The sequence below is a fragment of the Danio rerio genome, chromosome 23, assembly GCF_052040795.2.
Source record: "Danio rerio strain M-AB ecotype USA chromosome 23, GRCz13ab, whole genome shotgun sequence".
Lineage (NCBI taxonomy): Eukaryota > Metazoa > Chordata > Actinopteri > Cypriniformes > Danionidae > Danio > Danio rerio.
This window is the reverse complement of record NC_141043.1, coordinates 21,175,727-21,203,160: the sequence shown is the minus strand read 5'-3', so window position 1 is coordinate 21,203,160 and position 27,434 is coordinate 21,175,727. Positions and strand designations below refer to the sequence as shown.

Genomic DNA, 27,434 nt, shown 5'->3' with positions numbered 1-27,434 from the left:
TTCTGTGCGGAGTTTGCTTGTTCTCCCCGTGGTCGCGTGGGTTTTCCCTGGGTCCTCCGGTTTCCTCCGGTTTCCTCCCACAGTTCAAAAACAAGCACTCTAAACAATTAATCCAAAAACTTTAGCTAAACTCTGAGTACACCATTCAGCATCCATATCTGACACTTAGCTACAACAAGCAAGAGGGGGAGTCATCGAGATCTACCTGAGCTCAAACTCTCCTCTCACCTTGCAACGTGAGGGAGTCCAGGGCTCGAGGATCTTATAAACTCAGGGCTCTCTCCCGGGACAGCACCCCAAACTAGCTTTATTATCAATCATCAGCTAAGTGTGAACTCTTGAATAGACAAACAAAATTCCCCAACGCTTTCAAAACTTCTCGCCATCTAAGTTTACATCTTTTTTTGAACCTGCATATTTGTTGACATTTGCTGGTCTGACTTTAAAATATGCTCCTGTGAAATTATGAGTTGTCATCGCATGTCCACAGAAGTGTTGCTTTACCGTGTGACCTAAAAGAGAAAGAAGGGCCAAGATGCAATTTAGATGATAGTCTATATGACAGGTAAAATAAGCAATGAATAGCAAAAACTACCATTTACAGTCCAAACAAGCATTGCTGTTTGGACATTCAGCACAAAACATCTGGCATATGGGCCCTGACATACACGTGTGGTCTCTGTCAAGCTGCTGCTGATCTAGCAGTGAATTGTCTCCATGGGCCAGGCCTTACTGCTCACCTTGGTAGTTTTGATTTTGTTCCCAGAGCTGCAGGACCAGCCGGTGAGGTCAGGCAATACTTTACAGTCTTCATCATCCAAACATGGCTTCATATGACACCACCACTTCATCCGCACCATAGATGCTGGGAGGCAATGAAAGAAAACTGAAGTCAAAGACAGGAACAACATAAACAACCATCAAAAACATTTAAAAAAATATATATATTTTTCAAACTTGTATGATTCTTTCCTTTGGGGTTTAATGTTTTAATGTTAGGGCTGCATCTCACAATTAAAAAAAAAAAACATCATTTTATTATTAGCTTTATTACAAATACACTGGATTGCAATTTTAATTAACTAAATTATAGTTAATAATCTTAAGTAACTATCCAAAATACATAAAAATAAAATAATAAATATATTTTACTCTAAAATACAGGTTAAAATGTAATTTATTCTTATGATTCCGAGCAGTCTTCAGTGTCACATAATCATTATAATATATGCTGCTCAAACATTTCTCTCAATTATATTTGAAAAAGTGGTGCTTCTTAATATTGTGGAAAAAGCATGATCCACTTTTTTCCAGAATTCTCAGAAAAATGTCCATTAAAATATTAACATCTTAAGTTTATGTTTAAAGCTTTATTAATCCCCTTGCAAGGCAATTCATTCTCACATGGTGGTGCTTCACGTATAACAAGAATGACACACTTAACACAATAAACACCAACACTCAACATCAAGTACACAAACAAAAACTACGAAAAAAAATAATGATAATAATAATAATAATAATGGGTGACGCAGTGGCGCAGTAGGTAGTGCTGTCGCCTCACAGCAAGAAGGTCGCTGGTTCAAGCCTCGGTTGGGTCAGTTGGCGTTTCTGTGTGGAGTTTGCATGTTCTCCCTGTGTTCACGTGGGTTTCCTCTGGGTCCTTCGGTTTCCCCCACAGTCTAAAGACATGCGGCACAGGTGAATCGGGTAGGCTAAATTGTCTGTAGTGTATGTGTGTGTGAATGAGTGTGTACTGTATGTGTTTCCCAGTGATGGGTTGCAGCTGGAAGGGCATCCGCTGCTTAAAACATATGCTGGATAAGTTGGCAATTCATTCCGACCCCAGAGTGGCGACTCCAGATTAATAAAGGGACTAAGCTGAAAAGAAAATGAATGAATAATAATAATAATATTAATATTAATAATAATGTAACAGAGGCCAGCTAGTGTAGGGCTAGCTCAGAACGGAATAGCTGCAAAAGGATCTGTGGGCTACAATAATAATGATAATAATTTATAAATAATAATAATCCATCAATTAACTACATTTACATTAACTCTCACATGGTCACCCACTAAAGTTAAGTAGAGCTGGTCAGTGTCTGGATGGGAGACCACAAAACTAGGTTGCAGCCAGAAGTGGTGTTAGTGAGACCAGCAGGGGGCTGGAACTCAACCTGCAGTCGGTGTGGGTCCTAATACCCCAGTATATTGATGGGGACTCTATACTGCTCAGTGAGCAGTGTTTCGGATAAGAAGTTAAGCTTCAAAGCATCCTGGCCATCTTGCACTCTGTGGGTGATTATTGTAACCCACAGATCCTCTTAACCATCCCCATATCATATAATAATTGGCTTCATCACTCTATCTCCTCTCCACCAATCAGCTGGTTTGAGGTGCAATATGGCTGCCGTCATGTTAGGTGGATGCTGCACACGGGTGGTGGAGAGGGTATTTCCCCCCAAAATGTGTAAAGCACTTTGAGTGTCTAGAAAAGCGCTATATAATATTGCTTAATCAAATCTTAGACTGACTTTACTGTCAATTTTGATCAAATCCATTAAAGAAATGCTTAATAATATGAATTAATAATATTTAAATTATGTTTGCTAAGAATTGTCACAAAATTAACCCTGACACAAACGCTAAAGGTTAAGACAACTTTTTTTGTATTTTCATTAAAATCAAACACCGTCAAATAAATACCTTTGGCTAGAATGCATTTAAAAATATACAAATCATTAAATATTTAAATAACCTAAATATAGAAAAATAGAAAAGATTTGCGTCAACACCACAACTATAACAATAACAGCACAGACAAACAATATAACGGGAATAACTTTCAGAATTTCTTTTCAGATCCAATCAGAATCCATCCTGCTTTAAAGTATGCATTAAAAAAGTTTGATGACAAAACCGCGACATGCTTATAATAACAAAAATACATTCACTTTACTAAAGATTAAAATCCTCAAATGTGTTACTCAAACTGCAATATTGTGAAATGTTACTGTAAATTTTTTAGAAAAAAAAAATTCTATTTGATGTTTTAAATATAATTTAATGGAACAATATTGTGTGTTGATGTAGACACTGACATAAAAAACACAGTTAACACTGATAGAGTATAAAGGAATATTTCAAGTTAGAAACGCCAGTATATGTCAATGTGCATAAAAATAAATAATAGATTTCCTTTAAAATATACGTTAACGTTTATCATTAAAGCTTCCTGAATTTATTAAATTGCTTACTAAATGGCTTCTTGACCAAGTACATAAATACAACAAGGTCATGAGATACAGATTTAAGTTGAACTTGGGTGAAAAACTATATATAAATCTAGCACCTTTTGTGCCAGAGAAATGTTATTTTCCAGCAAAAACCAATCAGAATGGATCATTCCAGAGATCAGTATACTAATGATGTATACAATCACAAATAACCGAATTGCATTCAAAACAAACTGAAATATTGAGGCTTGTTAAATCTTCTCAGAAACAAACACAAAAATGACCACGATATCACACCCACATGAACTCACTGCCCACCTCTCAGATGCACATAAACCCACACAGAAAGAAGAACCTGTTAGAAAGACACGCTGATTAATGCTCCACGCTGACAAAATTGCTGAGGGGAAGAAAAAAAAAACCAACAACAGGACAACATATGCTGTGTTTTGGCCTCTGTCACGGCATGGGTCGCTAATGTGCTGGCTTGTTAACCATCTTAACCTGCGAGACTTGCATCGGTCAACCAGCTTCATCAGAAAGACAGAGCTGCGATGGGAATTCATGCTGTTTTTGTGCAGCTGGATATTCGTGGAAAGATCCACATGCAGTCAGCAGCTTCTTTTGAACAAGTCAAATGGTAATATCCCGTGTAACACTACGTGTGCACCCCAGGCTTCCAGATACAGTAATGTTATTGCAGATAAGAGGAAAATGTATTAAAATGAATGGGGTATTATATCTGGATTTTTTTCTTTTGAGGGTACTTTCTTGACATTTTATCAAGGAATGAATTATGAAGATTTGAATTCTGCATTAGTATTTAGATTCAAAGGGGTTTTTCATCGATTTAAGAATCAACACAGCTGACTATAGGCTCAAGTGGCCTGTGTGGGGAAAAAAACATGGGTAAATCACTGTAGAATATTATTAATAATAAGTTTCAATTAGTTTATTCATTAAAAAGCAAATATGCACAGTACATGTATTATTGCTTATCCAACTTTGGACTTACAGTTGATATTAGAATTAATAGCCCCCCTAAATTAGATGTGACTTTCAACACATTTCTAAACATAATAGTTTTAATAATTAATTTTTAATAACTGATTTATTTTATCTTTGCCATGATGACAGTAGATAATATTTTACTAGATATTTTCAAGACACTTCTATACAGCTTAAAGTGACATTTAAAGGCTTAACTAGGTTAATTAAGTTAACTAGGCAGGTTAGGGTAATTAGGCAAGTTATTGTAGAATGATGGTTTGTTCTGTAGAATATCAAAAGAAAAAAAATTGCTTAAAGGGGCTAATAATTTCACCTTAAAATGTTTTTTTTAAATTAAAAAAAAAATGCTTTTATTTTAGCTAAAATAAAACAAATAAGATTTTCTCCAGAAGAAAAAATATTATCAGACATACTGTGAAAATGTCCTTGCTCTGTTAAACATCATTTGGGAAATATTTAAAAAAGGGGAAAAAATAAAACAAAGGGGGGTAATAATTCTGACTTCAACTGTATATGAATACAAATATATTTAAAGTGATAGTTCTCTTAAAAATTTACGTTTTCATGTACTTAACATCATGTCCAAATTTGTCAAATCACTTTCTCTGTGGATTAAGTTTAGGTGCAAACTGACTTCCATTTTGTGATCAAAAATACATTTTAAGGCAGTGAGAGCCAAAACTGGTCGAGAACATTCTTCAAAATTTCTTCTTTATGTGTCCATCAGAAGAAATGCATAGAATGACATGATGGTGAGTAAATGCATTATTTGTTTGGGTAAACTATGGAGTTATTTGTATCTGCTTATCATCTAATGCCCATTGGATTATTTATAATGAATAATACTGAATAAATGAATAAAGATTAATATTATTATGAATTAAACATGAAGAATACTGTAAAATGTAATCTTCAGCAAAAACCTGACAAAATATTGTTGGAAAAAAAGGAATTTATTTTTATTTTATTATTACTTTTGTGTTTTTAATTTTATTAGAAAAATGTTTAGACCAACAACAGATTAATTAATCTTTTTCTATTGTATGAGATCACATCTTGACCAAACACACTTCCTCTTTTTTACTGTGCTGATACTGTTTAGAAGGAACATGCTGACAAGAGGGAAATAGCACAATATGAATAAATTTAGGGTGGGGGCCTTTGTTCCAGACTGCAGTCTAGACATGTCACAAGTTGTCATGATGCTTGTAGAAGTTGTGAAATATATTAAAGATGCACATAATTGTTCAGTTCTGGTATACAGAGAAGGGATGCAGAAAGAGGAAGTATGTTTGGGGTACAAGAGCCAAAAGACTGCAGAATGACTGATAAGTGATGTTAAACCAAAACTCCACCTGTTAATATCAGTTGTGTATATATGCTGGAGTCAGGAAATGTATGTTAGTTGCAAACCTCTTGAATGTAATTCTTGTATTGCATTGGGGTAATGAAACCCAGAGCTCTGTCATCAAATTATTCATTTGTATCTAATAAATTACTAATATTTTTGGCATTGAAGAAAACCCTCTTTAAACCTTTTCTTTATATCTAGCCAACGGAATTGGCTAGATATTCCAACAATTTCTTTTTTTAACATGTGTATCTTATGCTGCATGGGTATATTGTTGGCAATAATCAAATATACATTGTATGGGTCCAAACTAATTATAGATTTTATTTTAGGCCAAAAATTATTTCAACATTAAATAAAAGATCATGTTTCATGAAAGCATTTTGTAAATTTTCTATTGTAAATAAATTAAACTCAATTGTTTATTACTACTATGCATTTCTAAAACTTAATTTGGACAATTTTAAAGGTAACTTCCTTAAAATTTTAGTTGTTTGGTTATTTTTTAACCCTCAGAGTCCAGATTTTAAAATAGTTGTAACTTAACCAAATATTGTTCACAGTCCCAGTTTATATTAGGTGGCCTTAACTAATATGCAGCAATATGCTGAAATAAATAATTCATTACAACTTACTTGTTGTGCATTGTACTTATGCTTCATTAATTAAATGCATGTAATTACATTTTAAATTCTGTAATTACATTTATAATTACACTGTTGGTCCACTCCTTACACCTTAACCTTAACCCTACACCTCAAGAGCACCAGAAGTGTTCTGTAATACATTATGAACACATTAAATACATTCGTATTTATTTTTTGAAGTAAGTACTCATTAGTTAAGGATACTTAATATAAAGTAGGACCTTGTTCACTCTTAACACACCATATGTCAGTGGAAAAAACACAATTTAAAAAAAAATGATGCTTATGAATGGTTTTGTGGTCCATAATATTGTGATGCCTTAGCATTGAAAAACAAGCATTTAGGTAGTAGTTTTTAATGTTTTAAGAACTCTAACACTATAGGATTTTAAAATCTGTCATTTATGTTTTGTTGATTAATTTACAGTTTTTTATATAAGCAAGAATGTAATATCAGTGCATCCCTCAAAAATGTTTTCAAATGTTTTGGCAGCAAAAAATCATCAAACCAAAATTCCTCCAGCATAATACATGGCAGTAAATCCTCACCCTCCAACCAAAAAGGGCAGAGCGGGATTAGATTTACACCTTCAAGCCGAGACTAAATTTAAAGAGACTGACAGCTTGAGAAAGCCACTGTTCTGTGCTGCAGGAGTTTTAAATCAAAAGGAGCCCTGAGGTCCAACCTGTTTCTGAAACTAAAACAAATCCGGCAAACCATCAACTGCAGCTTATCGTCAACTGTCACAAAAATCATTTCACTAAATCATTTATTTTCTAGTGATCGTAGACTGTATGGACACAAATCAAAATAAATGCAGAATCAATAATGATATATGCTGTATATGACGCAGTTTCCTTAGATTAATTTACTCATAACCCTGAAATGTAAAAGTAGATTAGATTCATTTGTCAAAAGACTCATGTTGAGTGAAGATGGTGGACATACCATCGACACATGAAGGCTTTGTGCGGGTGGTCCCAGCAACCTGTCCAGGCAGACAGGAGCACTTGACCGTCTGAGACCTCTCTTCTATCTTATTCTTATTGCAACAGCGATGAGCCTCCACTACCTCACAGGTGCCCGGCTTCACTTCAGGTCGACCTTACATTGATACAGACAGAAATGACAAGGCTTCAATCAGAGCTGACTGTTTGTCATATACTCATATCTCGAAATATAATATTGTGAAAACAGAGAAATTATTTCTAACATTCTGGCGCCCTCACATGGTCAAACATGACACTAAAACTACTTTGAGTAGGTGACTTTCTAAATGCAGGAAATAAACATTTCTAAAAAAACATATTTAAAGGCAGCTTCCTGTATGATACATTCAATGCATTTAAACATCATGCCATGAGCCCCAACACATAGTAGAATGGTTAAAGATGTGATGCATTTTATTCAGCTCCAGAGGTTATTATTTTAGAAACATGGTCTCCCTTCTTACATATGTTGACAATGAACATTTCTAAGCGCTGGAAGATATTTAATCCCATACAATCTCAAAAGATGTGATCTAAAAATGTTTGTTACATTACTTTATTGGAGCTGTGTATGCACCGTGTATGTACACTTCCTATGCATTTGCTTGAGGACTTTGATGTTTGCTTTTAGCTATGGGTCTCTTCTGTCAAAGCCACAAAAGGGAAATTAGTGTTGGGGATGTTTGTATATTTGTTGTGTTTTTTAAAAAGTTTTTTGTTGACTGTTTGTTTTTCTGTTGTGTGTTGGCAGTTGGGCCCCCTAAGAGAAACTCTGGGGGCCCCAAAAGTGCGTGGGTCCTTAGAATCGTACTAACTCATTTTAAATCCTCTAGGTCTAAATAAACATTTACTTTATTATTATTTTGCTATAAATATATATATATATATATATATATATATATATAATTGCTATTTAAACTTTTACAAATGAGAATTATCTAAAACTGTGTAGCTTTTCTTTGGCATATAATATATATAGCATACATGTAAAATAACTCTATGTATACTAACTATGTATAAGAGGTGGTGCAGTGGGTAGCATTTTCGCCTCACAGCTGGTTCAAGTCTCCGCTGGGTCAGTTGGCATTTCTGTGTGGAGTTTGCATGTTCTCACCCTGTTCGCGTGGGTTTCCCCCACAAGTACAAAGACATGCGCTATAGGTGAATTGGGTAAGCCAAAATTATCAGTGGTGTATGTTTGTGAATGAGTGTGTATGCGGGTTTCCCAGTAATGTGTTGCGGCTGCAAGGGCATCCGCTGCGTAAAAACATATGCTGGATAAATTGGTGGTTCATTCCGCTGTGGCGACTCTAGATTGATAAAGGGACTAAGCCAAAAAAAATTTATAAATGAATATGTAAAAAAAATCACAATATTTTATTTATATTAAAATTAGTAGTTTTGGGCTACACCGTGATCATACCTTTAATTGAGACTTTAATTATGTAATCAAAATAACTTGTAACCCCTTTTCATCTTTGAACCATAATTCATAATTATGTTTTTGAGTAAAATCTGATCTCTGTTGTACTATTCTATAAGCTGCATATGACATTACTTCAAAATAATATATGTGAAGTTTATTCATAAACTAGTTTCGAGAGGATCACATGCTTATGATTGCTAGCGGCTGGATCCGCATTATCCAATTCTCAATGCACTAATCAGATGACTCCTAAGCTACTACAAATACCCTGGGTTACGTACCACTGCTATCTTCTTTTCGAAGAATACCCTCATCCACCCCTACTCCTCCTTCTTCCTAGATGGGTGACACGGTGGCCCAGTGCTTAGCACTGTTGCCTCACAGCAAGAATGTCTCTGGTTCCAGGCTTTACCAAGCCAGCAGAGGTTACTGTGGGAAGTTTGCACTTTCTCCCCGTGCTCAAGTGGGTTTCCCCCAGGTTTCTCGGTTTTCTCCCACCATCCAAAAAACATGCAACTTAAGTTAATTGGCTTATCCAAATCGGCACTATAGACATGCTCGTAGTAAGTTATCTCTTGAGAGCAATCACTATCTGTTCAGTAGTTACTGTACTACAGCAGGGGCGTTCTAGAGATCTACCTGAGCTCAAACTCACCTCTCGCCTTGCAAAGGGAGGGAACCCCGGGCTCAAGGATCTTATGAGCTCAGGGCTCTCTCCCGGGACAGCATGCCAAAGTAGCTAATAATTAATCATCAGCCAAGTGTGAACTCTTTAAATATATATAAATTAGCCATAGTGCATTAGTGTGTGTGTATATGCGAGAGTGTATGGGTGTTGCAGCTGGAAGAGCATCAGTTGCATAACAGAAATGCTGGAATAGTTGGCAGTTCATTCTGCTGTGGTGACCCCTGATAAATAAGGGAATAGGCTAAAGGAAAACAAATGACTGAATATAATATTTGGTGGATTATTTTTAATCTCAACAAATGAAAACATAATTTTCAGAATGAAATGCTGAAACAATTAGAAATTGGGAAGAAATGTTATAAGACTATTACAAAATGAAACCTATATTAACATTTTACTCAAACCAACAAATCAAGTGAGATTATTCAAGTGTTTTGTCCATTGCTGTAATGTTTGACTTTCTAAAAATAAGAATGCAAATAAACTTTTAAATTTTAAATCAACTAGGCACCTCAGGAGTTCATTGTGTCAAATCACTGAATGAGTTATAGTTGGTGCCAAATGATTCTTTAGCTGTCATTAGCAGTGGTCTGACTGTGCTCCCAGAGGGGCCGTTTAACTGTGTGTCCAGTGTGTGTAATGAGACCTAAGGGAAAAGGAGAAGAGAGAGTGAGTGAGAGAGAGAGAGAGAGAGAGAGAGATGAATTAGATGGCTTTGCTCACCGCTTTGGCCTCGAGAGCTTTGGTTGCTGCTGGACACTGATTGTAAGAACAGGAGCCACACAAGGAGAAAAGCACCTGGTTTATGCTTTACTTTATTCCTGCAGACAAGCCTCACACATATTTCTCTTTTCCAGCACATGCTTGCATGTTTCTGTGATTTAAAAAAGCATGTATTTTTCATTTATCATTATTCAAATACATGTATGTTTGTGTACATTCTGCCTGTTTACTTTTAATTGTCTATGTCTACTTCATATTTAAAACAGAATGAGAAAACAAACAGCATATCGTCACACTATACATTAAATACAAATTAACTGTCAAAATAAAGAAACAGATAGAAAAAAAAGAAAGAAAGAAAGAAAGAAAGAAAGAAAGAAAGAAAGAAAGAAAGAAAGAGCATACCTGAATTTATGATCCTTTACTTAATCTTCTGTCAAAGAAGCCTGAGGTTCAATAGCATCACCATCATAAAGAAGACCTACTGTAATAAAGAAATGAAAAGTGTAAGAAAACTAAACCCCTCTTCACAACTAGTGTCAATATTACTTCTGTAGATAATCTGATCTTTAATGACTGCTGTGCTCACATCTCTTCTGACTGATATTGACAAGCACTGGTACCTGAATATGAAAAGCTGCTCCCTGGTGCTTTTCCATGTCTCTCTGGGCAGATCACAGCTGAACAATAATGTAGCCTGGATAACATTCAATGTATTCAGGATTCAAATATCAACATGGTGAAAATATATGCATTTTTAACAAGCTCATCAAGACCATGCAGTTCACATATTGTGAAATTTAGAACTAGCTATAATAACAAAACATGATGTTAGAGAATGAAGGACAGATGGCTTGTGTTAAAACATTTTCTTTCTGTTTTAAAAGTAGCCTTTCAGCTTTAAATAGTCGTTTTGTACAGTAAAAGGTAAAAAATAATATGCTTTAGCATACAGGTTAAAATAGATTGTAATGAAACAATGTAAGTTGGTAGTATTATTTTTTTTTTTCATTTAGACAGGAGACTTACATTTAGATTATTTAGAAGAGATAATAGATTATTTATTTGAATTTTCTCGTCTCCGCGTTTGACACCAAGTGTGGTAAAAATGTATATCTTAATCAACTGTGCGCAGTTTACGTTTGACAGCTAAGCTATATTACAAAAACATCGCAATTTTACAACCGTTCAAAACCGCATTTGAGATCATTCGACTAGCTTAATTCCGACTTAAGTTGCCTCACCTGTGTTTTCTGAGGAAAACGAGTGTCCCTCCTCTTCATGTGAATTCAGCTCTGGATTGGGAAATGTCCTCAACAAGACGCTTTGTCAGAACCAAACATAATCAAGTGACCATCTGTTCACATTCAGATCTTCTCTATTACTACTCGAAAGGCGATTACTAGTGTTTGTAACGCGGAAGCAGCGTTTAATAACTTTCTAAGCCCATGACAGTTTCTGTACAGGCTGTAATATTTTCACATATTAATGTTAATTGATAACACCAACGGAAAATAAGTACTTCAAGTAAAATGTGGGTTAGTTAAATGTACACTTAATGGACTTAAAGTTAACTTTTTTTATTTATTCAAGCATTTTTGTGAGGATCAAATATAGCCTATTTTAATGTACTTAATGTATTATCATCAACGTGCTACCTGAACTATTTCAATAATTGGGACCAAACTGGCCTACTTTTAGTGAATAAAATTAGCCTTTATTTTTTAACATGTAAGAATGATTCTTTTTACAAATTCACATACTCCAAACAGAATAATCTAGAAACAGTCTCACTCAAGTTTAATACCTTGCACTTATCTTATAAGTCTTATACCTTGGGAAAATTGTCAATGAATGGTAATGAATAATAAACATAGAAAATCTAAGAAATTGTTGAAATGTTGTAGTTTGCATTTTTTTCTATTCCAAAAGGTGTTAGGTGATGTTTATGTTATTCTTGGCTAGCTTTTGGCTTTTGTTAAGTATACATTCTTATTTTTAGTTTAAAAGTTTAATAAGCACACTTTAAGGAGGGTCACTCCTGTTTTCTTGAGAATATGGCCAGCCCAAATGCCAGTGACCCTCAGTGCCAGTGTCTTATATTGACATTCATCAGCCCATAATTTGCCTGGTGACCTCCACTGCCCATTGTCTTTTAGGTCATCCTCACAGACATCAGTGCCTTGGTCTCTGTCCCAAAATCCTTATGATTGTCTTTTTCCGATGCTACAGTCATGCTTTTTTAGAAGCCACTGAACACTAATATACAGACACATCACAATGTGGATTTGCCAAGCACTCTACATTATATTAATGACAATAAACCCATAATTTCTGAATGTGTACCATTCTGTGAATATGTGCTATTTAATGATTTTAATCAACTAGAATAAAGTTTAAATTGCTGCCATGATTCATCCTAAGAATAAAAAAAAGTTCACCTGATCCACAAAGGAGCAGGTTTTTGTGCCATCTAGTGGTTAAGAGAAAATCTAACAATAAAGGGATACTTCACCCAAAGATGAAAAACGTGTTCACTATTATACAACTCAACCTTAAGAATTTCCAAACCTTCATGAGCTTCTTTATTAATTTGAACACAAAATAATATATTTTTGAAGAAATTTCTTGATACATAAGAAATAATGTTCATGTGACTTACAGATCACAGGTTGGCGTGTTGGACTAAGCAGGAGACCAAGTTTAATGCACAATATCTAAAATATTATTTCAGTAAGCATGTCATGGGAACAAACACTTAAGACACCTACTTTTGAATGTGACATCATCTGTAATTGCATTTGTTTGTAAATGCTGCATTTTCCTTTTAGCAATGCAATTTTGACATTTTGCAATCTAAAGTCATTCATTCATTCATTTTCTTGTCGGCTTAGTCCCTTTATTAATCTGGGGTTGCCACAGCGGAATGAACCGCCAACTTATCCAGCAAGTTTTTACATAGCGGATGCCCTTCCAGCCGCAACCCATCTCTGGGAAACATCCACATTCACACACACATTCACACACACTTATACACTCAAAAAAAAAAAAAAAAAAATATATATATATATATATATATATATATATATATATATATATATATATATATATATATATATATATATATATTTTTTTTTTTTTTTTTTTTTTTTTTTTTACAAATTAAATGAACAAACAGTTTTACATAAAAAGCTAGAAAGTATTTCCCCTCACCTCCTCATTATGTTCAGTCTGGCAATGTGAAGGAACCAAAACTTTCTACACACTTCAGCAGGTGACTTTAGCATCCATAACAGCCACCAACACTAAACCTTCCAGCTGTCATGCTAGAAAAGTGGAAAAATAAAATATATTTAATATACAGTACACATGATGACCTCTATAGTCACTAAATAACCTAAATTGATAATTTATAATAATAAACAATAAAATATTACCCATTTAACCACAAAATTATAATGCTCTTTACAATACACAAGCTCTTTAAGGAAAATGAAAATTTTTACTATATAAAATGTTTACAATATGTAACAATGTTTTATGAGGTAACTACTAATTAAAACCTTTAAAATCTGCCGTTTTTATGACAGCAGAGATGTGTCCTTCACTGTCTTTGATATTTTCTGTGGTTCTGTTTCTGAGAGTTGAGCTAAAAAAGAAAAGAAAAAAATTAGAGTGTAAATATACTTCTTTGTCCTTTTTCCACTTTTAATTATATTTCGACCGAGAAGTTAATACTGTCGTAAGTCAATGTTCCCTTTACTATCACTAAAGCTCTTTTTATTTTGTTGATTTTACTTTTTATTTCAGTTTGATTAAATCGTTATGCTGTCTTAGATGTCTGAAATCAGTTTTGTGAGGTGCCTTTGTGACTGCTTTCAGACACAGCCATTGTAATACTGCCGGTACTGTGCATTTTTTATTTCAGTTTTCCATCTTGTTAAGATTAAAGGGTTAGTTCATTCCAAAAAGAAAATTAAACCATGATTACTCATCATTAAGGCAGGTGTATATGAATTTCTTCTTTCAGTAAAATCCATTGTGAATTATTTTGAAAATGGCTCTTTCAAGCTCTAAAAATGCAATGGACAGGGTCTTGAGAATAAACTATGGCCTAAGTATGACTTTTTGGGTCAACTAACTCCTTAATAAAGTATTTTGTTTGTTTTCAAGCAAGCAAAAAGACCCCAAATTAAAAAGTAAAACTGGATATTGAAACAAACATAGTTAAAAATAAAATATAAATTACAAGTTTAATTGAGTTATTGTAAAGAAAAAATAATTTGTCAAGCTATGAAACAAACTCAATGTTACATAAAAATACACAATCTACCCTAAATATGCAGTTAATTATTCTGTCAATAAAAATAATTTAGACTTTATTTTGAACTGGATGACAATGCAAAGTTTATTTACAGTTATTTCCTTTTCTTCCAGAATTGTAAAAAGGTATAAATTTAAAAATAAATAAATGGTCAATCCGATTATTTATCAGGATTGAGATATCTCTCATAACTTCAGTTTGCGCTAATGTGAGTATTTCTAATCAAATGAAGCATATTTTGAGACAACCCTCACTCTTTTATTTACTCTTCAAAATTTACTTAAATTATAATGTCACAAAATTTTCCAATTTGAAGTTAATATATTAAAGATTTCATACAGGAGTTGCAATGGAATTTTAAATTGGTTTACATCTTCAAGAATCTTATTACATTTTAATAACATTCTCAAAGAATACATTTAATCATAAAAGTATTTATATTTTATTTAAAATACCTGCAGCATTTTAACATTAACCCTAATTATTCTGCATATTACAACCCCAAATCAAATAACAACCCCAAAAAATATAAAGTAAACGTTTAAAAAGTATAACCAGGTCTTTTAACAGACAATCTGCATTGCCTAACATAGTAATGCCCTGTAAATTTTCCTAAAATAATCATCCTTTTGACATATTCAACAAAAGATGCCCATGCAACATATGCTAAAACCTAAACCAACTTGACATTGTCTTGCATTGTTAACCTAGCGTTTTCTTAATCTCGGGATATGTTTTTGTAGGCCTACCCTGATTCCACTGAAAATAACTTCTTGCACTAATGTATTTCCTGTGCAACATAGTGCTATTACTGAGCTTATAAACACGAAAACTTAAAAAAAATAAAAAAAAAAAAGAAAGAAAGCTACAGATTATATGTAATGCTAAACATACTGTTTGCATGTTTTAATAAACTATAGGGGATGAGAAGAAAATTAGTGTCTTTAAATTAAAATATTGCACACCTGTTGCCTCCTACAATCTGAGCACAACATAATGATCTTTGATTACCTTTAAATAATCGTTTAATTACTTTAAAAACCAAATGAATACATATGAATGTCTTTACTTGTTCTGGATTTTGGAGAGGCCCTAAAAATGTAATGTTTATTACACTGATTGAATGAGCCTATCTTCACCATCTCAAGGTAATAACATTATCGGGCTAAAACGGATTTGGAAATGGTTAAAATAAAATAATCCAATCAACTGATTAGCCACCTTTCTGTGTGAATGAGTAGGTAAACGGCTGTTGCTGAGTGTGGTCATCCAATCCTGGTTTGCGGGCATCTTGCGTTTTTCAGACTCCCATCCCACTTTTACTCATAAAAGAATCCTGGCTTGCAGGCCAGGCAGTAGCTAATTAGTTAGCTACTATTCTACAGGAGGCTTGACCAGGGCAATTCGGCCTGTGGATACTTGAACATTTATCCATTTTCGACCCACACAGACCAAGGCTGCGTGCGAGCAGATGCTCTAGATCGCACTCATTTGCGCGTGTTTAGTGCAGTTTGCATTGCATAGGTAGTTTCGCACAGCTCTGTGCTACAGAAACAGCTTCCCAGCAGCGGGAGACACCTGGATTTCAGCTGCAAAAGTCCAGTTTTACCAATAAAATTGTAGTTTGCAAAAGCAAAAGGCTTTCAGTCTGTCTGCAGAATGGCGAGACCTTCGAGGTAAGTGCGTTTTGTTTGTCTGCTGTTTTACAGCAATCGCAGGTCCGCACATGATGCGATCTGTTACGCGGGTCTCTCCATGTTTGCTAAATGCTAACAAGCTAACCAGCATATTTTTCTGCGCGTGTTTACATAGCTGCACAAAATCAACCGTAAACGCGTAGATTTTCATTTCTTTTAACAGTTATAGAGATATTTAGCTTGGAAACGCAACAAAATCGCGTTTAACATCCACAGATATGTCTATGCTAACCGCAAGTGCCGACATCAAATAAAAAAGCGGGATAGTAGTTCGCGCTGTGGCTAATTCATGTACAAAACAACCTGCAAGCCATTACGGCGAACAGAATAGACATTCAATGCGTGATTGTTTCCTCATTTGTTTAAGCTCTAGTTTGCTGATAAAGCACGGTGGTGTAAGTTTCACGTGTTTTCCACAGTTAGCCCCGTGAGCATTAGTGTTAGTTTAGCGGCAGCAGCGCAGCGTGAAACTCCTCCAGCGCAATGCGCGCCATTACCACACACACACACACACACACACACACACATCTGAACATTTCTCCTGCCAACTTGTGTTTGCAATTAACACATTGTAGGTTTGGGTCTGGCTTAAATCTGAAATCAAATGGGTTGTCAACAAATGTGTTAATACATATTGAAATGCGTCCATGTTTTCCTAACGCTGAGACCAAGTGACGCGAACACGGGCAACATGTTGTTTATGTTTTGACAAACTATAAAGCGCCTTTTTCTCTAACGGAACTGGCGGTAATCTGACGGTAAACATTGCTGTCGGGGCTGATGTCCGTCCTGCGGGCAGTGAGTATAACGTGACCCACAGGGCCTGTAGTTCAATGGCCCTGTCTGATCGCTGAGCCCTGCCCACTCTGCTGCTGTTGGCATGGCAATTCACCTACTCCAACATGGCACCTCTGTCTCCTCTTCAGTCAAGACGCGCGGCTTTAAATAAGAGGAGTGACACCTCTGTTGCTATATGGAGGATCATATTTTACATATGGTTAAATAAGTTAGCAATATAATAATCAATTTTGCACTACATGGAACGTAAACAAGTATTATTTAATATTAAATAGTTTAAATTATTTTTTGCTGGTTTCAAGCCAGATTTATTTTCTATTATTATTATTATTATTATTATTAATAATAATAATATTATCATTATTGAGCAATTCCAGCGTTATGGATGTGACATCTGCAGTAAAAACTTAAAACATAAATTCACAGATAAAGTATATGTTAAAATTATATGGAAACATCTGTTTATATTTTTCAAAACAACTAGCCACAAAGTTATGGGATCAGAAAAATATCAATCTGGAAACATTTTTTATATTTTAAATGAGGAAAATAAACATGTGTTATGGATGTGATGAAAAAGTATGCAAGTTTACATCATACAACATACTTTTTTGTAATTCTGTGAATTAAACTGCACAACCAAAAAGAAACAATGCTAATCAAAGGGATAAGAGTTGGCTCTCTTTAGAACATAAATGATTTTTATTTTATTCTACTTTTTTGTTTTGATAAATTTTATGAATTGTTTTCATAAATTCTACATTTATGAGGAAAAAGCTACATTATGGATGTGACATCTCTTTGTTATGGATGTGAAAGATGTGAAATTTCTACTTGTGTGACTTTGGTAAATTAAATATAATAGTTTGAAAACATTGACTGAGACATTTTTAATTATCTTTAAAGTACTGTAAAATACTTGCTTACACAAAAAATGTAGAAACGGTTTCGCTGAAATGTAATTGCTCTATTATTATTATTTAGTTATTTGTTTTTCAAATGGGAGTCCGCTCATGGTGGTATGGTGGCCTGATAGACTTCTGTATAAAGATCAAATGTGATTTAGGCTTTGAATTTAACTTAAGTTAAAGTTCAGCTTTACTAAAGTTAGACTGTTTCCCCTATATTAGAAGTTTACATTGTATTCATTTTGTAAAGGTTCTACATCAGTGAAGATTATTCAATTAAAATTAATTAAAATTTAGTTTATTTAATTAAAAAATTAAATAAACAGTGCTAAATAAAAAAATAAAAAACTTTGGACTAGTTGCCTAAAATTTCTAATTTTCACTTAAATTTAACAGTTGTACTAAATCAGCTATACATATTGACAATTTTACTACAATTTCTAAAACCTAAAAAGCACAAAAGGTATGCTAAACTAAAGCTTTGTGTAATAATGATTTTTTAAATTTGAGAAAAAAAACAAAGATTTTGAAAATTTTAATTAAAGAAGAACAATAAAAAACAAATCCATACAGCTAACAAAAACTACAATAGTAACTCTCAGTGATACTAAACAAAAGTTCTAATCAAAGCAAACAGTCTAAATGCAGTAATTTTATATACAGTACAACCTGCTAATATATAAATTATCCCTACATGCAGCAATGGTTTGTGGACAAAAACCTGACCAATGTCTTGAAATACAACATGTGAACAGTGTAATTAGTAGGGCTGTGCGGTATATTGGGTTCTGGGGATCTATCGATATGATTCCCCAACGCAATGCGGTATTATCCAATATCGTTCATATCGATATGGTTTTAGGCATTCTGCGCGAAACAGACCACTCCAAGGTAGCACCCGAGCTCCACTTGCACAAATGTGCGAAACAACAAGTTTAGTCAAAAAAAAAAAGAAAAAGTGTAGGATTTTTTATATGGAGTGAAAGACTTCTCTTTAGATATCTTTAGCATGTGCACTGTTTAATAATTGTGCACAATACATGCATGTAAATGTGTAACTAAAAACATATACAGCTGATTTAATTGTTTTTTTTTAATGAATCTCAACTAATGTATACAGGATTATTTATAACAACACTGTAACTGTGATACAAAATACTGTGCGTTTCATATTTACATTTATTGTCATTGTTTTCTATCATACAATACTTTTTGTTGTGTTACCATTTAAGTGTGTTTCTTTTTTTGCTCTGACAATGTAGCTATGTTTTCTATGGTTTTGTTTACTTTGTTATTGGCACAACAGCACTACTAACAGCATTATTTATCAAAGAGGTTGTTTATAATTTGAAATGTTGTGCAACAGTTTAAGCAGGAGAAAAACCTGTACTGTGTTTAATTTATCAAAGATGGTGTGCAGCTGTTACTTTTTTGTGTAGCTGTTTATTTACAAACAGGGAGGGAAACCACTGTTTGAATTAAATTTTGCTCAAAAATGTTTAACAAAGTTTTAATAAAGGCTTTAACTGTCAAATAACCTTTTTTTGGGAAAATACCGGCTATATATCGTATACCTTCATTTCTCCTAAAAATACCTGGATATGATATTTTGCCCATATCGCCCAGCCCTAGTATTTAGTTCTGGTTACCATAGTATAAGCAAAATTACAGACTCAGGACAGTATAAATATTAGAAAATAAACCCACCTGAAGTGTAAAGGCCACTTTACAAATCACCACCTTTTCTAATAATTCAACAGTCACTCGTCGATTATTACTTACTTAGAGGAGAACAATATCAGTATAAAAAGACAGTTGCATAGGTTATTGTTGACAGATATAATTTATAATTTTAAAGTGTTTAGTGCATTTAAGATGTGCATAATAAAGGTGCAATAAAAGTATAATTATCAAATGCTTTTCCATAAACTAATTTTTGGGTCATTCATGGATGGTAAATGGTTATTTATTTTTAAAATAATAGCATGTATTTATTCTTTTGCAGCCCATTTATTTTTTTATTTTTATTTTTTTTGTGCACAGGAATAAAAGGGTTGTTGACTACGCACAATTCCAAGAGTCTGATGATGCAGGTAAGCTCCCCTAATGCAAATCAAATGTTTTCACAGAAGGGATTTAAGTATCTCTTTTAATTGCCTGCCAGCTGTTAATACTGCAGACAGATTTTTTTTTTTTTTGTTAAAATTTGTAAACTGCAAAGTTTGGTGGATGTTAAGTGTAGAAAACATCATTTATAGTATCTTTTGCAATTAGGCATGGGATGATAATCCGTTTCAAGGTTTACCGCGGTTTGAAAAAATCAAGGTATTAAAATCACAAAAGAATTATGATATGCCGTTCCTGAGGTGTATCTACAGTTTTTTAAAGTAATTTTTGTCAATTATTGAAAATAAATCTTTGAAACTAAAGAAGATAGCAGAAGTCAAATATTTATTTTAATTATTTAGCCTGACATGTTTACTTTTCCAAAATATTATAAATGTTTCCTAAAATTAAATATATTGTGTTCAAAGGGGAAAAAGTTGTTGTTTTTTACTAAGAAAAGCACTAATTTTAAAGCAGTAATCACAATATCGTGATACCTTGATACCATGATATTTTAATACAAGGCTATCACAATGTCAGAACCTTATACCGACCCATGCTTAATTGCAATTAAAATCTAAAGACAAATTAGTAATGTGTGTCAAAAGAAACACCAAGATGTGTATTTTGGATGTTTTCTTTACATAAGACTGTAAAAACTGTTTATGAAATGTCTGAAAGTTGACCGGTGCATGGAAAAGTTTTGGAAATTTTAAAAACAAATAGAAAGGAAATCTAATAAAACAAACTGACTAATGTTAACAGGGTTTAGCAAGGTTAATGGCCTTTCTGGAATATCATGGAAATCTAAATCATTGTTCAAATTATTAATTATCAGGTATTTTGGTATGACTAAAATTTGCATTGTAACTACATGCCAATTAATTCTCATTTGAGTATTAGTAGGCTGTCTGCTTAATATCTGCTCATACTGCTCCTTCAACAGATATTTAACTGACTATAAGAAACTTTGCATGTACATATCAATTTTACCCTAATCCCAACCTAACAGTCTACTTATAATCTAATCGCAATTAGTTGTCATGTAGATGCAGTGTTACCTAAATTCAACAAAATGTGTTAAAGGAACCATCAAAATAAAGTGATACCTTATTTTTTATTTCTATTTATCAAAATGTAATTCAAATAGTGGCTTTTTATTGAAAACCATTTTAATATGTTATTATTTTGACATTATTTTAAAATTATGTTACTAAAATATATGCAACATTACAGCAGCCCTTTTCTGTTTATTAGATGCCATGTAAATTCAGGATTTTAGTCAGTGAAAGGAATTTGGTATTTGGCTTAGAGAGGGAACCCTGTGTTAAATAATAATCACATCAGAAGCAGTCTTGTGTGTGCTGTGAAGTTGTCTTTTGTTTTTTTACTGATTGGACTCAATGACTTACAGATGAGGAATATGGAAAAGATTCGGAACGACCTGAGAAGCCGCCTGTAAAGCGCAGGTTAGTTACTCTGAATACTGATAATCTTGTTAAATATTTATTGTCTAAGATGGCAATGAAAGCAAACATGATAAATTGTGGTTGTAAAAGTGTGATATTTCAATTTAAGCACCACTTTAATGTTTGCAAATACTTATTTTATCCCTCCCCCATTTGCAATAATATTTATGAGCTGCATGCATATTCATTACAAAGTTAGACTTTTAAATTCACCGGAATTGTATTTTTTTATGTGAATATTTTTGACATCTATTAAAAAAAAAAAAAGTAAATAATTCTGTATCTTTTGTGTAGTGATGATTCTCGTGTCAAGGACAACAAGAGTAAGTTAAATTTAATAGCACTAATTTCTTTGTCCTTATTTTGTATTATTATATCTGGTATTGTATTTAGTTATTTAACAGTCTGATGAAATGTTATTATGCCAGAGGATCACAGCGATGATGACAATGACAATGACTACGGCGAGGACGAGGAAGAGGAGGATGACGGTGGAGATAGTGATTTTGATGCAGAAGAGGCCAGCAGGGGGAGACAGGCTACAGCTAAACGGAAAAGGCCTCGAGGTATTAGAAACACCGAGCTTCACACAGTACATTCCAGCATCTGTCTCTGCATGTTTGGCATTTGGAATTTAAAATATATTCATATTTAACCTTTTCTTATTTAATACATACTAATTATAAGATTATATTTGATATGTTGAAGAATGAGATGCATTTTACAATTTATTTTTAAAGATGGATGTAATTGGAAATTTATATTGAATTAAACTTGGTTTGATGTTATAGGTTTCGCAAAGTGCTTTGAAATGTGCATTTTTGCTAGAAATATGACGTAATCTCGGCTAAAATACAAAGAGAGGGCGGGAAATAGAGTAGCTCCTCCCCTTTATAAAAAGCCTATAGCATTTTGTTTTATCGCAGCTCTGCTAGTAGAGCAAATTTTATCACTGTTTAGGAACACAGTAGCTTATAAATTTCCTTAAAGCTAACATACTGATACTAACATCTAAAACTTCACGGTACCTTTGAGTAAGATGTTCCATCTCACTGATTTTAATTTGTAAGTAGCTATATAGAAAGTGTTCTATATGGAAATGAATGTCTTTTGTGTAAATAATTAATAGTTTCAGTTCCCTGCATTCATTTTTTTTATTTCTTAGTTTCTCTGAATTTTTTTATCCTTTGTTCTGACTTGAAAATATTTCTTTTAAATTTAAAATAAAGAAACTTTTTTTGGCATAAAATAACAAAAAAGTGCAATACATTTTTAGTTAACACAGTAGCACACATTGGTTTTTTTCAGGAGAGTTAAGAAAGTAGCAACAAATTGTTGTAATTACTCTGATTGTTCAGTTAATACGAATGTATTATTATTAAAACAAAACAGCCACATATTATATTAACATTCATAATAAATAATATTTATTATTAGCATCAACCCAGCAGACACACAGCATCATAAAACGTTATTATTAGGTTAGATTTAGCTTGTCAGCAACCTGAAATATCGATGACGTTGATTTTGTGTTGGAAAATAACTAAAATGCAACGTCGGTCCGACGTAGGCCATTGATGTCAACCTGACATTGGATTCTGACATTAACCCAATTTTCATTTCCAAACAAAATGCAATGTCCCTTGTCGTTGGGTTACAACGTCAATCTGATGTCATGATGATGTCCTGATGTCTATTTTGTGCCTGCTGAGAAGTCTTAATAAATTTATCACCAAAAACAAACTTACATTTTCAGAAAGCACAGTAACCATGTACCTTCTTTTTTGGCGCCTAGATGACAGTGATGATGATGGTAAGGTTGTGAAGAAGAAGGGCCGGCAGGTGCGTCAGGCGGCCACAAAAGCTGCGTCCAAACAGAGGGAGATTCTGCTCGGAGATGGAGGAAGTGAGGATGAGGAAGGACAGGGTGAAGAGGAGGAGGATGACAGTGACGTTTACACCGGGGGTATGAAGAGAATTATGTTAGAGCTGAAATGTTTCGAGAAAACATGGACATTTGCAAGCTGATGTTTATGTTTCCTTTTGTCTTCTATCAGAAGACTCGGGCAGTGATGAAGATTTCATGGTGGAGGATGATGATGATGACAGTGATTATGGCCGACCCAAACGGAGGAACTCAAAAGTGAGCAGAAGAAGCAAAGACAAGAAATCCCCCAAACCCAAGATAAGGGCTTCAGGTAAAACCACCTGTAATGTGTTAATGTTCAAACGAAGAGCAGTAAGTTCAATATTTCAACTACTATATATCGTTCTTTAATTTTAAACAATAGTAAAGGCTACACCACAACCAAAACAACGATAGCGCAAAATAATAAAAACACCAAATCAGCCAATAAGGGTACATCCTGTTTTATTAAGTTTGAGCATTTAAAGTGCTAGTCACCAAAACTGAACTTGAAGCTTGAAAAACAGATTTATAGTGAGATACTCATTATAATAGTTAGTCAATACAGTAGTATTGTTGTCAATGTAAACATGGCTGAAAACTAGGGCTGCTCGATTTTGGAAAAAATCATAATCACGATTATTTTGGTCATAATTGTAATCACAATTATTCAAAACGATTATCAGTTTAAGTCAAAATGATTAGCGCTCCTGAGATTTTTTTTTTAAATAAATGTTTCCCCTAATGATGTTTAACAGAGCAAGGAATTTTAACAGTATTTCATCTAATATTTTTCCCTCTGGATAAAGTCTGATTTGTTTTATTTTGGCTAGAATAAAAGCAGGTTTAAATATTTTGAAACCTATTTTAAGGTCAATATTATTAGCCCCCTTAAGCAAAATATTTTAGATTTTCTGCAGAAGAATTTATACAATGACTTGCCTAATTACCCTAACTAAGCCTTTGAATTGCAGTTTGAATCTGAATGCTTGTAGTTTGAAAAATATTTAGTAAAATATTATGCACTGTCATCATAGCAAAGATAAAAGATAAAAAAAAAGAGAAATTACTTTTTAAAACTATTATGTTCAGAAATAAGTTGGAAAAAAATCTTTCCATTAAACAGAAATTTGGGAGGAAAAGGGCTGCTAATATTCAGGAGGGCTAATAATTCTGACTTTAACTGCGTATATACAGTTATTTTCCACTCTGCAAAGAAAAGAAAAATAAATACAATAGAATAAAAATATGAAACAAACTATGCTTTAAGCATCTTCACTGTAAGAAAAACACTTTAGCTACAAAAGTTCTTCAGTCAAGAGCAGAAAGGGATTTTCTTCTTTTGTTGTTTGATTAATGATAAAAACCGGCGGCAGCTATTGTGCGCTGTCACTTTAATGGTTTCTCTTTCACATGTCTTTTGATCCTTAACTCGTTTGTTTATTACACAAATGAGGGTTAACATGAATAATTACTAAACACCGCGCTCTGACACCTATTGGACCATTAAAGCGCTCACGTTAAGATGATTTTAGATGTCTGCGCTCTGCTCGCCTCAGTGTGCGAATGAGACCGAAGTGTTTTACATGTAGGGGGTCATCCAGGATGGGAATGAGGTTTGGGGGGGTGGGTGTAACGTAGGCCAGCTAGCGAAGTGCTATGCAGGTAAACCTTACTCCTCTGACCTTCTAGCATCTGTCCTTAGAGCACCTTTAGTGAGGTTTACCTGCATAGCACTTCACTAGCTGGCCTCCGTTACATGCATATAAAAGAATAGATTGGAGTGTTGGTTTTAGAGTAGGTCTTATTTGCTTTTGTAAAATAGAGAGCGATATATATATATATATATATATATATATATATATATATATATATATATATATATATATATATATATATATATATATATATATATATATATATATATATATATTACACATATATAAATAAGGATTATTTTAGGTTTCATACAATTCAATACACATAAGAACTAGCAAAACATATTATTTATAGTTTGAAATATACACTCTGCTGTTCATGGAGATGCCAATAATAATTATTTTTAAACATAATTTAATCATGTGCTTTAAGCTGTGGTCACATTAGAGTTTGATCACGAAGTTCTGTCATGCGAAACGGAACAGGATAAAGCAGCATGATTAGACATTATAATATGGAACAATCACTCGCTTTATCAAATTTCTGTACCGAGAGGTCATGTTTGATCATCTATTTGTCATGTGATGCAATTTTCGCAGGTCAGAGTTCACCAAACTGGAACTTTGAAACCCAGCGACAAGAGAAACTTGTTGCATGAGCTTGTGTTTTCAGTCTGTTGTATTTGCACGTAAATGAATGGAAGTCTATGGGGCGAAATGTGCAGTGTGACCGTAGCTTTAGCCAGATCAGATATTCACTGTTTAGGTTACTAGAACGTTTACTCTATTCTACTTGCAGTAACCAGCCAATTTTATGTATTCTGGGAGAAGTTGATAACATGTTGTAAATCCACCAGCTCTAACCTTCACTGCAGGGCAGACTAACATGGTTGCGCCATAGAAACTTAAAAGCAGCACATTTTAAATAATGATCTCATTAAAGTAAACTCGAGCAGGGGGTTCAGCGGGAGCATTTAAAACTTGTGTGTAAAAGGTTTAAGCCAAAGCTACCTCTAGATACCTTTAACCATCACTTTAACAGTAAATTATGTCAACTGTCTTTTCCCAGCGACCCGAGGGGCCAAGAAAAGGAGAGGGAAGCGTCAGACGAGGGTGAAGAGAGTGGTGAAGAAGGCCTCACCAAAATCTGAAGATGAAGAGAGCAACAAGGAGGAGAAGGAAGAAGAAGAGGTGCAGGAGGAAGAAAAGAAGGAGTCGCCCGCCGCCAAGAAGAAGAAGGATGAAGAAAGCGGCGCAGAAGGAGAGGAAAACAACGACAACGGAGAAAAAGAGGAGGAGAAGGAGAATGAGAATGAGACGGAGGAAAAAGACGATGTTTCTGAGGAGGAAGCTCCGTCAGGTGAAGACTGAGCTCTTTGACCTGCCACTGAACGTGTCTGTTATCTGTTGTTCTTTATGAGGAGCTGTAGAATTGATTTCCCACAATGCTCAAAGAGTATTTTGGATGTTTGTTATGTCACTCGGCTTGTAAATACCATATCTCCACCACACAAAATCTGTAAAGTATCATCAGACCTGTCCTAAAAACTCTACGGTTTGGCTTAATACTGAAACGCGATCTTTCATATGAATATTTATCAGTCTTTCAATTTGTCTAGCAATCTATCTGTTTTGTTACAGTCGACCTTCAGTGTATAAATAAAGAAGGACGAAGACGACTTGCCCTGAAAATACAGATTACACTGTAGGTTCTGTATCTCACTTTACGGGCAATGTACAAATTTTGGAAATCTGTTTGAAAAGATCGCTTGTTTGCTCCAAAATGAATCAATTTTTGTGACTTTTAATGTACACAATTTCATCCCAGCGGCGTCAACTGCTGAAAACACAAGCTTCTAATGAACATATATGCTTGTCGTCATGAACTGCACTGGATTTTGTGGCTGCAGTTCAGTCACTCGGTATCCTCGCTACATCAACTGTACGTTACATAGTTCTAGTGCGCTACTTTCACCCACTTTCCGTGCAGTTATTTCTTGATTCAGTCTAGTAAATCAGCTTTCTTTCCCTGTCTGAGCATTTGAACTAAGATGACTTTTTTTTTCTATGGTCGTATTGAACCTCTTTCATGGTCGGCATGCTTTCATGTACGTGCTTGGCGAAGGGAGTCTGGTGTAAACCTTCAGGATGAGTGACGTCAGAAGTGAGTGAGCTAGTGAAAACCTTATTATTGACCTCTGTGATGCTTCATGTGTGAAATTTTTTAAGACTATTTTGATGCTTCTAGATGCCTTTTTAAAAGAGCAGTCCGTCGAGCCATTAGAATGGCAAACACGAGCTGAATTCAGTGCACACCATCCATAGCTTTCTCAGCTTCATATGACTATTTTTATTGCTTGTATCGCCATCTTAATCTGTAGCCTTTCATTCTATATCATAATTTATCCAAAATAAATGTTCGATTTAATTACGCTATTCTGATTTTTGTAAAATTTGTTTTACAAGGAAAAATAAAATGTATCTTTAAAGAAA

At 34.0% G+C, this 27,434-nt stretch overlaps 2 protein-coding genes across 7 annotated transcripts; one reads left to right on the top strand and one right to left on the bottom strand.

The window, feature by feature from the left end:
- Window positions 1-324: 324 nt before the first annotated feature.
- LOC103909673 (chemokine-like protein TAFA-4) lies at window positions 325-17,015 on the bottom strand. Of its 5 annotated transcripts, XM_087306809.1 has the most exons (10): window positions 15,621-17,015; window positions 13,639-13,724; window positions 13,289-13,401; window positions 11,320-11,399; window positions 10,699-10,772; window positions 10,481-10,559; window positions 10,076-10,226; window positions 7,198-7,353; window positions 741-865; window positions 325-512 (listed from the first exon to the last, which is right to left on the bottom strand). In XM_087306809.1, exons 7-10 carry the CDS (start codon window positions 10,212-10,214, stop codon window positions 501-503), a joined length of 432 nt encoding a protein of 143 aa, XP_087162935.1. In that variant the 5' UTR covers window positions 10,215-10,226; window positions 10,481-10,559; window positions 10,699-10,772; window positions 11,320-11,399; window positions 13,289-13,401; window positions 13,639-13,724; window positions 15,621-17,015; the 3' UTR covers window positions 325-500. The 5 variants fall into 5 exon arrangements, with proteins under 5 accessions (XP_087162935.1, XP_087162936.1, XP_087162938.1 ...); XM_087306810.1 differs by lacking the exon at window positions 11,320-11,399; XM_087306812.1 differs by lacking the exon at window positions 13,639-13,724.
- nucks1b (nuclear casein kinase and cyclin-dependent kinase substrate 1b) lies at window positions 15,725-27,434 on the top strand. Of its 2 annotated transcripts, none has more exons than XM_087305728.1 (8): window positions 15,725-16,075; window positions 19,846-19,895; window positions 21,323-21,377; window positions 21,672-21,700; window positions 21,806-21,943; window positions 23,173-23,343; window positions 23,438-23,575; window positions 26,011-27,434. In XM_087305728.1, exons 1-8 carry the CDS (start codon window positions 16,059-16,061, stop codon window positions 26,310-26,312), a joined length of 900 nt encoding a protein of 299 aa, XP_087161854.1. In that variant the 5' UTR covers window positions 15,725-16,058; the 3' UTR covers window positions 26,313-27,434.

What these genes read in the sequence shown, in the direction of transcription:
- LOC103909673 (XM_087306809.1), bottom strand. Translation starts at nt 10,214, where the DNA reads ATGTGCTGGAAAAGAGAAATATGTGTGAGGCTTGTCTGCAGGAATAAA. An exon ending in AAGCTCTCGAGGCCAAAGCG is followed by an intron (nt 7,354 to 10,075) that starts GTGAGCAAAGCC and finishes TATCAATGTAAG; the next exon opens with GTCGACCTGAAGTGAAGCCG. An exon ending in AAAGCCTTCATGTGTCGATG is followed by an intron (nt 866 to 7,197) that starts GTATGTCCACCA and finishes ATTGCCTCCCAG; the next exon opens with CATCTATGGTGCGGATGAAG.
- nucks1b (XM_087305728.1), top strand. An exon ending in TAAACGGAAAAGGCCTCGAG is followed by an intron (nt 21,944 to 23,172) that starts GTATTAGAAACA and finishes TTTGGCGCCTAG; the next exon opens with ATGACAGTGATGATGATGGT. An exon ending in CAGTGACGTTTACACCGGGG is followed by an intron (nt 23,344 to 23,437) that starts GTATGAAGAGAA and finishes TTCTATCAGAAG; the next exon opens with ACTCGGGCAGTGATGAAGAT.